The 12,169-nt window shown below is 41.4% G+C and overlaps 1 protein-coding gene across 3 annotated transcripts in view; it reads right to left on the bottom strand.

Moving 5' to 3' along the window:
- Nucleotides 1–12,169, bottom strand: part of ECE1 (endothelin converting enzyme 1) — a 171,190-nt gene that overhangs the window by 43,891 nt on the left and 115,130 nt on the right. For all 3 annotated transcript variants that reach the window (XM_051988315.1, XM_051988314.1, XM_051988316.1), the window contains one exon: nucleotides 11,160–11,372. In XM_051988315.1, coding sequence (XP_051844275.1) covers nucleotides 11,160–11,372 — 213 coding nt within the window. The remainder of the gene's footprint in view (nucleotides 1–11,159; nucleotides 11,373–12,169) is intronic.

Here is a 12,169-nt window from a genome sequence, read left to right as displayed (position 1 = left end):
TAAGAGGAGAGGAAGACAGGGAATATAGGAGGTGAAAAAGAACTGAGGGAGAGTATAAAAAGAAGAAAGGAGAAGTTATAAGATAGAGGAGATGGGGGATGCAGTAGAGGGGAGAAGAAGAATAAAGAGAAGAATAGGGGGAAGAGGACAGGGATAAGCAATAAGAAAAAGGGAAGAGCAAAAAAAAGGGGAAGGGAGAAAGAAAAGAGATGGGTATAGGGAGGAGAAAGAGGGAGGATTAGGAGGAGAAAAGAGAGGGAATGAAGAAGGAAAGAGAAGGGATAAAGTGAAATAGGGAGATGATGGGGGAATGAGGGAAAGAACAGGGAAGATGAGGGTAAAAATAAAAGACCAGAAAAGAAATTGAAGATAAAGTAAGGGAGAGGTTTGGGGTAGAAGGAAAGCCAGCAAGCAGAGGGGGGACTTCCCAGAGTTCCAAGCCAAAGAGAACACAACATCTCCAAGCAGCCTGGCTTTCCAGCAAAACACCCTTGTTTGCGTGAGAAAGCAGCTGGGAGAAGGAGGGGGAGGAGAGGTGTCCAGGCAAGTCAGGCGGAGAAACCTGCGTTTCTATGGGAACCCCTCCTCAGCATCAGCCCGGGATCTGCTCCTCCCTCCCTCCGGCGCAGCCCCGAGGGCTGAAGGACCAACGGAGAGTCTTGGCCAGATACCAGGCCCCCCAGGAAGCAGGAGCTTCCCCAGCTCAAACACAGCTCCAGAGCGGACCCCGAAATGCCGGGGCTGGGCAGGGGGGCAGGGAGGGCTTGGAGCACTCTGAGCTGGGCTGGGGCCCGCCCCCGCCCTCCCTCAGTAGCCACAGGAAGGTCACTAGAGATAAGAGATCCAAACAAAAGCCTCGGAAAGAATGGTGAGCCCGGCCGGCCTCCCTAAGTTCCAGTAAATTATCAGGCTTGGGAGACTGACTCCCCCTTCCCCCCCAGCACAACAAAGTGGGGGGAGGGGCCTGATGCAGAAAGGAGGAGAAAGAGAGGGAAAGGAAGAGAAGGAAGGTAAGGAAGATGAGGGAAGACACAGGAGGCTGCAAGGGAAGGCTGAGGCAGACCTGGGTTCGAGTGCCACGGACCACGGCGTTCCAGACCTGCCAGGGCTCCTGAGGCACAGAGGGACCACCCACTGTCACTTCTCTCAGTCGCCTGCCATCTTTCCCTCTACCCTATACCTGTCCCCCTTCAGCTTCTCTTCTACTCTTTTTTTAACCCCTCATCTTCCCTTGTTCTTTCTCCCCTTTTCCCCCAATTTCACTTTGTTCCTTCTCTTTCCTTCTTCACTCTTTTTTCTTATCTGTTGAATGGGGATAATGGCAGCACTTCCCTCCCCAGGTTTGATGTGAGGTTCAAATTGGAGAACCAATCCAAAGTATAGCATTCAGTCCCAAGGAGCAACCTGGCCACTGAGTCAGGGTTCAAGGTAGTGATGGAGGAAAGAAAAGTCAGGGAGAGAGCTCATCTCCCTTTTCTTACTAATGAAACCACAGGTCTGGATCAAATTTTTAAAAAATATGGTTATTGCCGTTAAGTTTTCCTGGCAGCTGTGGTTAGTGGTCACAGCTCCACAGTCAACCAAGCTGAGGTCAAACCCAAGCTCGGCTACTTAGTAGCTATGTGACCTTAGAGAAATCACATTCTCTTTTTCAGTCTCAGTGGACTAAGTTCAAGAGAGTACAGGGTCCTATTGTTCTTTGCCCCATCAAACCACATCTGGAATATTGTAACACTATGATTTAGGGTGTCAATAAATTGGAGAGAGCTCAAATAACTTTAGAACAATGAGGATGGGCCTGAAGACCAGGACACATGAGGATCAGCTGCAAGAACTGGAAATTAAACTGATTATCCAACATGTCAAAGAGAATAATTAGGAGTAATATGACTGCTATCTTCAAAACAGTGATCATATTATTTTATTTTTTTTTAATTTTAAATTTTAATTTTTTTATCTTTTTTTTTGCGGGGGGTATCCTCAATGCTTAGCAAATGTCTGACACTGATAGAGATTCAGTCTTGAAGAGCTGTCACCCAGTGAAGTGAACTGCAGTAGGAATATGTCCATCAAGAAGCACTTATTAAATGCCTTCTAGGAGTCAGATACTGTGTTAAGGGCTGCAGCTACAAGTCCAAAGAATGGATCAATTGCTACTTTCAAGAAGCATAAATTCTAAGGGAGAAAGGTCTGTATTGACTTGATATGTACAATACAACTTGTTTATTTGACAAAACTCTAATGGAAATTATAGAGATTTCAGCCTTGACATAAGGAAAGACTTCCTTGCCTTGGAAGCTAGTAGGCTCCTTCTTGCCTCGAGTACATCCTTTCCACATGTTTTAAAGTAGGAATCTTGTGCAGAGGCAGGCCTCTGAGGCTCCTTCCATCTGGGATTCTGTAAGTTTCTGACTTAAGATTGTTCATTAAAATGTCTTCCAGCTCAAAGACTGAGCTACTGCCTCAAGAAGAAATCCTATCAGGAGACAAATCTTCTGCATGTCACATATTCTAGCATGACTTGGACTCAATGAGCAACTACTATGAGCAAGCAGATTGGGGGAAGGGCATCAACCTACCCTGGAAATTTGGCAGAGAGGACAGGAAAAGGACAGGAAATAAACTCTGGCCTCATCAGGAAATAAATAATTTGATTTCTATGATTAAATGAGTCATAGAATTACAAAATATTAGAGTTAAAGGACCTCTTAGAACATATGTCAGAACAAGAAGAGGTTTAAATTAGCCAGGAAAAAACCTGAGAAGATAGAACAGGAACTTTGAAACATTAAATGCCAGAGCCAGGAAGAGCCTTAGAACAGTCAGTGTCAGAACTGGAAGGGCCCTCTGAACACAGAATACCAAAGAGGGGAGCTACCTTAAAACACAAAATGGAAAAAGTGGGAGGGAACTTAGAACAAAGAATGTTAGATCTGGAAAAGATCTTCGAACATAGAAAGTCAGAAATAGGAAGGGTCTTAGAACATAGAAAGAGCTCAAAGGGGCTTTAAAGATTGTCTCATTACAGATTTAAAGCTAAAAGGGACTTTGGAATTTTTCATGTCCAATCCTCACTTCACAGAAAAGAAAATGGATCTCAAAGTAGTTAAATGCTTTGCTTGGTGATATAGCTAGTAAATACCTAAAGAAGGATTCAAACTCAGGCCTTCCTGACTCCAAGTCCTACAGTCTGCCCGCCATGCCAAGTTGCCTCTCCTCCAATCCCTTTGTTTTACAGATGAGGAAACTGAGGCCCTGAGAAGGGAGGGTTTTTGTCCAACATCATGCAATCAGGAATAGAAGAAACAGAATCTGATACCAGTCTTTCTGCTCTAGGATTCTTCTCTGGGAGTCTCATTCTTTTTCCCTACTGGTGATAGTGTCAGGGTCTTTCAAGTCTATTTTCATCCATGACATGGGCCAATTTAACTCTGAAAGGGACAATATTAGTAAAAACCAATTCATAGTCATATGGCACTTATTTCCTTTGTAAATTGGGGATTATTCTTCTCCTATAAACTATCACCTTCACTACAACAATCTTGAGATTATTTATGTTTGAAAGAAGGAACCCAATTTACATATGAGAAAGTGGGGGCTCCATGGGGGAAAGGTATTGCCTTCCTAATAAGGATCAGGGTGGAGAAAAGTCAGATTTTCTGCCTCCATTCCATCTGCAGCTACATTTTTTCTCCCTTAAAGTTCCATCTTCCTCACCCGAACACAGAGACCACATGGACAGGCCATTCTGAACACTCCATTTTGGCCCCAGCTTCAAAGGGGAATAAATCACATTCAAATATATTTGTTGCTTTTTTGGCATGAGAATCACCCCTGGGATAGCCTCTCAACGAATGATAGATTCCAACAGAGGCAGGGGTTAAGCAGAAAAACAGCAAACTCCCACTTTTAAAGTGCTTCGCAGTTTATAAAAGTTCTCAGCAATCAGAGGATCATAGATAGATTTAAAGTTGGAAATGACCTCAGAGACCAATAAGTTCAATTCCCTCATTTTACAATGAAGGAAAATGTGGCAGAGCTTCTGTGACTTGCCCAGGACTCACACACCTGGTAATTGTCTGAGGAAGGATTCAAACTCAGGCTTTTCCAATTCTAAGCCCATTGCTCCATGACCTAGCTGCCGAGGAAAAGAGAAACACCCTTACTCTGGCCTTAAACTGAGATGGTCACAGCTGCCGACACACAGTGCTAATCATCTTGCAACCAGACCATCTTACAGGGGTCCTCAAACTTTTAAAATAGGGGGCCAGTTCACTGTCCCTCAGACTGCTGGAGGGCTGGACTATAGTAAAAACAAAAACTGTGTTTTGTGGGCCTTTAAATAAAGAAACTTCATAGCCCTGGGTGAGGGGGATAATCGTCCTCAGCTGCCGCATCTGGCCCAGGGGCTGTAGTTTAAGGACCCCTGATCCTTCTTCCTTATCATGATCTGGTAAGCTAGATAGGGTACAGACTAGTATTCTCTATTTATTATTATTATTATGATATCATAATAATACATTATACATTTTATATGTATACATAGAACATGTATACATACACACATATGTGAATATACTCATAAATACACGCATAATTAAATAACTGCATGTCTATTTAATTTTTAGATTTTAATACACAATATTTATATTTATTTACATGCATATAAACACACATATAGGTATATATACACGTAAATATACATGCACACACATAAATACATTGAACATAACATAATATATATACATGCATGTAAATATATATATGCATACAAATCTATGGTTATAGATTTAGGCATATGCATGTGAATATAAACATATATACATGTAAATATATGTATAAATGCATGTACATAATCTTATATATTATACATAGATATACACACATATAAATATAAATATATATATTTATATTTTTTATATGATATGTAAATATATAAATAAACAGATGAAATATCTGAAAACTCAGAGACTGAAAGTGACTTCCCTAGAGGTACATAGCAATTATGGGTGAAGTCAGGACTTGAATGGAGATTTCCTGACTCCCAAGTCTAGGGTTCTTACACTAAAACAGAGCCAAATCGTACTGGGAGGAAACTACTTCAGGAAGAAGCTTTTCTGCCAACTCTGGGCTGTCTCGTAGTTAAATACCTGGCCCACAATCCTGGCGGGATTGCTGTGACAAAAAGCAGCTGTCCCTTCAGTTGACTGTGAACGGCTCTCTGGGCAGCTTAGAAAGCTCCTTTATCATTTACACCCTGTCTGACAGTGGGAAGCAGAGGGCACAGCTTCAGCCAAAGTCCTGCTTTGCTGGGCACAGGGGATTTCCTTTGGGAAATGGCCTGGAAAACCTGCCCTACCAATTTCTCACCCAAGTCCCAGGGAGTTAAGACAACTGTAATGGTCTCCACCCAAAGGGATGTGTCTGTGAGTGTGTGTCTGCATCTGCATGTTTCTTACCAAACAGGCTCAAGGACTGCATTTTAAAAACTAACAGAAATGGAAAGGCAGAAAGAACTCTGGATGGTGTCAGAAACCCCAAATATTAGTCCTGGCTCTGCCACTGTCAGCTCTAAGACCCTTGGAAAGTCACTTTTTTTCTCCACACTATTATTAGAGAATGAAGGGGCTGTTCCAGATGATTCCCAAATTTCCTTTGAATCCAACAGTCTCTGTTTAGTTGTTTTCTGCTTTGATGTTCTATGTTTTAGGGTCCAGCCATGACATCCTGGGTTCTAAGGGCCCTCCCAGCTTTACATTCTATGTTCTAAGGACCCTTCTAACTCTGACATTCTGTGTTCTGAGATCCCTCCTACCTATGACATTCTAAGTTTTAAGTACCCTTCTTGCTCTGACATTCTATGTTTTAAGGGCCTTTTTAATTCTGATTGTTTGTTTTCTTAGGTTTCCTTCTACCTTTAAAATTTATGTTCTATCTGATAGTCTATATTCTATGGTCCCCTATAAACCTATGGCATTCTATATCCTAAGTTTCAAGGTCCTTTCCCATTTTGACATCCTATATTTTCAGGTTCCTTTTAGTTCTGGCATTTTATGTTCTAGGTTTCTTTTCAATTCTGCTCTTTTCATCTTTGACATTCTACATTCTAAGATTCCTTCCTGTTCAGACAATCCCTCTTAACTCTGATATTTATGTTGAGACATCTTAGATTTGAAGACTCTTACCTGATATGATGTTTTCTGTTCTAATTTTCTTTATCCCAAGGTCTCTGTGTCTCTCCCATTCTGAATTCTTAAAGGCCCTTTCTGCTCTGGTATTCTGTATTCTAAGGCTCTCTCTAACTAAAATTCCACGAGTTTGAATGGAACACTTTCCCTTTCCAATAAGTTTATGGTCTAGAGAGAAATATTTTACTTTTTTTTGCCAATGTAATGTTCAAAAATATAAAATCTCTCTCTCTCTATCACCTTTCAAAGAGAATAAAATAGTCCTTGGGAGACAATACAGCTCCCAGGTCGAGAGCTGCCACCATAGTTCTGTCCTGAATGGGTCTGTTATTAATTCCATTCAGTGTCATCCAGTGTGGCTGGGCCCCACTGCCAACAAAAGAAACACTAGAGCTTTGTTTGTGCCCTACATCTCACACCAGAGCAGTCTGGAATGTTTGCTTTCAATATGATGGACATGGTTCAGTTACCCAGAAACGTAAGTTCTTCCCATGTGGCCCCAGGTGGTTTTACCTCACCTATATCTTTTCCCTTTATTCTCTTCCCCAGTCATACCTTATAACCAAAAAAATACTTTTTTTTTAAGAAGGGGGAAAAAAATCAACAAAATCAATCAATATATTAAAAGTAGCTGACTTGATATATATAGTTTCACAGCCAGATTTATTTGTTTTATGGTTAATAAAGGGCAAGGTGCCTTTGAGGACTTCGGAGATCCAGATCTTATAGCTACAATATTAACACCTCATCTGGCTTCTATACCTAATAAAAATAACTCCCATTTCTACACATATTAGGACCTACAAAGCACTTTTCCTTATAATGACCCTGTGAAGTACCTAGAACAAATATTATAGTATTCATTTTATAAAAGAAAAAACTAAAATGTAGAGATGTGCAAGACTACATAGGTATTAAGCAGCTATGCTGATGTTGGGGCAAAGGGCACCCCCAGTTCTTTGGCTTTAGGTCTGGTCTTCTCCATTAGAATGGAAGCTCATGGAAGGCAGGGGTTGTCTTTCTTTTCATTTGTATTTATGTAGTATACAGTAAGCGCCTAATAAAGATTACTGCATGTCTGTCTGGCACTCAGCTCTTTTGAATCCAAGTCCAATGTTCTTTCTACTTAATCAGATCACTTTTTTACTGAGAACTTTGCTCTATCGTTCTCTCATCAATCTGTCTTCTCCTTCTTCATCTGAGCAGGGAGAGGGAGCATATCTTCCTTGCTAGCAAAGTCTTCCCAACCCTTTCAATACATAACTGTCCTTATAATAGAGTCTGCCTCCCAGGACTGTTATAAAACTCAAATGAAATAAGGGATGTAAATAACTTTAAAAGCCTAAGGTGGTATGCGGATGTGACTGGTACAGCTTGATGGTAACCACAAACTAATCTGTCCATCTCTTCACAATTCAGCTCTCTTCCTTCCTCATCATTCAGCCAAACCTGAGCTGGGACCGTAGCTCAGGGAACAGAGACACAAAACCACTCTTCCATGATTTGTGTATGATGACCATAGCTCATGGCCAATAGCTGTAAACTTTTGTATCACAGGATTTAGTCTAAGGGTTCTTAATATTTGTTATGTCATGGACCCATTTGGGGGCAGGTAAATCCTAAGGACCCTTTCAAGAGAATGTTTTTTTAAATGCATAAAATTAAATTGCAAAAGAAAACAGTTATATTGAAAGACAATCCCTGCCCTCAAGTAGCTTAGAGAAGAAGACAACACTCAAAAGGGAGATGAAAATATTTAAAGGATCGACAAAAACCACATGCACAGGTTCCAGCTTAACAATCCCTCATTCAGAGTTAGAAGAGACCATGGTATCTTTCTGTCCAGAGGGCCTCAGAACACTTGGGAGCCCTTTAGCTAAAAGAAATGTTGAGGGGGGAAAGGCCAGGTGAACCTCAGCCTTGGGCCATAACTTTGGAGTGGTGGTGGGGGATGCATCAAATACAAGATTTTGGTCTTTTAATGTAAATTAGAATATATGTGTGTGAGAGAAGTGGGGGGAGAGGAGAGATGGAAGAAAGGCAGCTAGAGTGAGAATGAATGAAAGAGATACAGAAGCAGACAGACAGAGGGAGAGACAGAGAGGCAGAAAAGGGGAGAGAAAGAAAGAGAGAGCCGTGGAGAAAAGATAAGAAAGGGAGATAGGGAGAGACAGAAAGACAAACAGAGCTCACAGAGAGACAGAGACACACACACATAGACATAGAGAGAGAGAGACAAAGAAAGAAAGGGAGAAGGAGGAGAGAGGGAGAAAGAGATAAAGACAGAGATGGAGGAAAGAGAAAGATGGAAATAGAAAGACAGAGACAGGTAGACAGAGAAAGACACAGTGAGAGTGGGAGAGAGACAGACACAGAGAAAGACATATATAGACACAGAGAGAGGCAGAAAGATAGAGATACAAACAGAGGGAGAAAAAGAGGAAGAGAGGGAGGGAGAGAGACACACACAGAGAACTTAAATTGTTGCTCTAAAAAGAAAATAAGTAATGTAAGACATAGTAATTTTTATTTAAATTATCTGCTATTTGTGAGCCATTACCATGTAGTACAGTAACAAATTGGGCAGAACATTCAAAGTGTATTTTATTAACTTTGTTGTGAGTTCTAATTGGCAATAGTCAATAAACACATTAAGCACCTACTATGCCCCACTCACTGTGCTAAGAACTGGGGATACAAAAACAAAAAAGAAAAATAGCCCCCTCCCCCCATGGACCTTATAATCTACAAACAAACACATAAGAGGAAGATGAAAAGCAGTGGAAGGAGAAGTTAGAGAAATGCCTAAGTAGTCCAGGCAGGTGAGAAATGATGTCTGGGCTGGATTCTCTCCTGAAAGGTTGGTGTGGAGTTCATGGCCCACCTCTCCAATCAGAGAGGCAAAAGGGCAGTGATGAGATGTAGACACTGATTTAATTACAACATTGAACAATGATGCCTTTGCCGTTATACTGTGTAGATCCAATAGTATTTTCATCTACTTATAACTTAAGGAATCACCAAATCTTAGACTGGGAAGGGATTATCCAGTTGAACCCCCTTATTTATGTATGATAAAACTGACCATTCAGAGATTCTGATTTTTTCTTGCTCATTCAGCGAGAAAGGTACTCGAACCCAGGTCTGCTGCCTGCAGTCCAGGGTCCTCACCACTATATTCTACTTTGCAGTAAGCCAGATTTAGGTTTGAGGTCAGAAACAACTCTCTAACAATTGAGTGGTTCAAAAGTGGAAAGGGCCACCTCAAGAGGTGAAAGGTTCCCCCTTGCTAGAGATATTTAAAGGTTAGAGAACAATGTACAAGACTTTTTTTTTCTTTTTTAAAATTAGTGGGGGGGCAGCTAGGTGGTGCAATGGATAGACTGGCAGCTCTGAAGTCAGGAGGACCTGAGTCCTCAGACACTTAACACTTCCTGGCTGTGGGACCCTAAGCAAGTCATTCAATCCCAATTGCTTCAGGAAAAAAAAATACACACACACACACACACACACACACACACATGCATGTGTGTGTGTGTGTGTGTGTGTGTGTATGTATGTAAAAATTGGAGGAAAATTCAGGATTCCCAAATTCAGAAGAAAAGACCAATTTTTCCAATACTCCTTAATAGTATCTCTTTTACTGGGAGTAAAAGCCTACTTCCCTTATTTTCTATGTGAACTTAAGTCAAAGGGAAGCCCTTTCCATTGTTTACAGGCATTGTGCTAAACACTTTATAATTATAAACTCATTTTACCCTGACTACAACCCGGGGAGGAAGGTACTATTGATGGATTCTGTTTGTTGCTTCCAGCTCGCCTCAGTCCAAACCTGCCTCAGCCCTGAGTCCCATAGAAATCATTAATCATGAGTCTCACTAGAACAGTGAACAGGCTGGTATGTTCTGTAACCAGATCACCAGGTTACCACATGATGGTTACCATAAAACATAACCCCAATAAGAAAGTAGCATCAACAGGATGCAGAACAGGACACTGGACTGCAAACCTCAATAAATCCTCCGTCATGGCACCTGTACAATTCATTCCCCTTTTTTTTGCTGTCTTTGGATGAACCTAAAGTAATTATAGTATCATTTCACATATATAAATTACTCCTCAGCCCGTGGGCTTTTCTGCATCTATTCTGGGTAACCACATGCAGAGTTCTGTCAAGGCTTTAGGACCTCCCCATGTTAGCAAGCTCTTTCTATAACTTCAAAACATACATATTTTGTGACGTACAGAACTCTTTACTCTATGAAATCCCTTGTCTTGCTTTGTTGGGCTGCTGACTCCTTCAGGGAGCTTGGCTGACTCACCGATTGCATAAATTTCATTCCAATGCCTTTGCCTGGATTGGAGTCTGCCTGAATTCTTTCACAGATAACATCATGACACCTACCTGATGCCTTCACACTATATTTTCCCCAATTTACAGAACTGAGGCAGACAAAGGGATTTGTCCAAGGTCATACAAGTAGGAAGTGTGTGACACTATTATTATCCCCATTTTACAGAACTGAGGCAGACAAAGGGACTTGTCCAAGGTCATACAAGTAGGAAGTGTGTGACACTATTATTATCCCCATTTTACAGAACTGAGGCAGACAAAGGGACTTGCCCAAGGTCATACAAGTAGGAAGTGTGTGACACTATTATTATCCCCATTTTACAGAACTGAGGCAGACAAAGGGACTTGCCCAAGGTCATACAAGTAGGAAGTGTGTGACACTATTATTATCCCCATTTTACAGAACTGAGGCAAATTAAGGGACTTGTCCAGGGTCATATAAATAGGAAGTGTCTAATTTGACACTTAGGTCTTCCTCTACTCTATCTACTGTCTCATCCAGCTTCCCCCAGCAGATGCTTTGACTTGGGGTCAGCAGTGCCCCAAATTCCATCTTTTTATAGTTTGACCCCTCCTCCTTGTCCTAACTTTCCCCTCTGACGCTAGGAGGGACTCACCCAAGAGATGCTTCATGATGGCCTGATTGTGTTCCCAGAGGTTGTTGAAAGTCCCCCATCGAGAGTGGCCATCGGGCACAGGGTTAGCCTTTATCCAGCCCCCACAAGCATAGCTGAAGAAGTCCTGGCAGGGGTCCACTGTTTGGTCCAAGGAGCTCAGGATGGAGCTGGTCACTGAGATGCAAGCCTCACTCAGGCACAGAGCAGGAGGTCCTGGGGGAAGGGCAACAAGAGGTCAACGAGAGGCTGTGGAGCATGCTGAGGAGTCATCAATTGATCCATGAATAAATATTTATTAAGTACCTATTATATGCTAGTACTGGCTTAAGCATTAGGTATGGTTCCATTGGACAAATGATTATTAATATGAATATTAATCTACTACATGAATAGAATGTAAGATCATTAAAAGGTTTCTTTTATTGTGGTTCATTGTCACAAAGTGAACATTTAAGAAATGTTTACTACCAAATTTATTAATTGAGTATAAGTAGAAAACTGTTTGGGATGCTGGGACAGATTTAGAGATGTGGAATCCGCCCTCAGAAAACCTTATTCTTCTAGTGGGGTATAATACTACTGCTGCTGGTGTTACCTACTGCTGTCTACTACTACTACTACTGCTACTATGTGCTATTGTTATTGCTGCTGCTGCTGCTATTGTTGCTACTACTGTTACTCTTACTATTACTGTTACTATTGTTCTTGCTACTGCTGCTGCTATTGATGCTACTATTGTTACTTAATACTCTTACTACTACTGCTACTAATGCTCTTGCTACTGCTGCTGCTACTTCTATTATTGCTCTTGCTACTGCTGCTGCTGCTATTGTTACTACTATTGTTACTTGATACTCTTACTACTAATTGCTACTAATGCTTTTGCTGCTGCTGCTACTTCCATTATTGCTCTTAGTACTGCTGCTGCTGCTATTGTTACTTAACACTCTTACTACTGCTGCTACTCTTGCTCTTGCTACTACACTACTACTATTTACTAAAGCTGCTGT

The sequence above is a fragment of the Antechinus flavipes genome, chromosome 3 (genome assembly GCF_016432865.1).
Source record: "Antechinus flavipes isolate AdamAnt ecotype Samford, QLD, Australia chromosome 3, AdamAnt_v2, whole genome shotgun sequence".
Taxonomy (NCBI): Eukaryota; Metazoa; Chordata; class Mammalia; order Dasyuromorphia; family Dasyuridae; genus Antechinus; species Antechinus flavipes.
The sequence above is the reverse complement of the archived record's forward strand: the minus strand, read 5'-3'. Positions and strand labels throughout refer to the sequence as shown.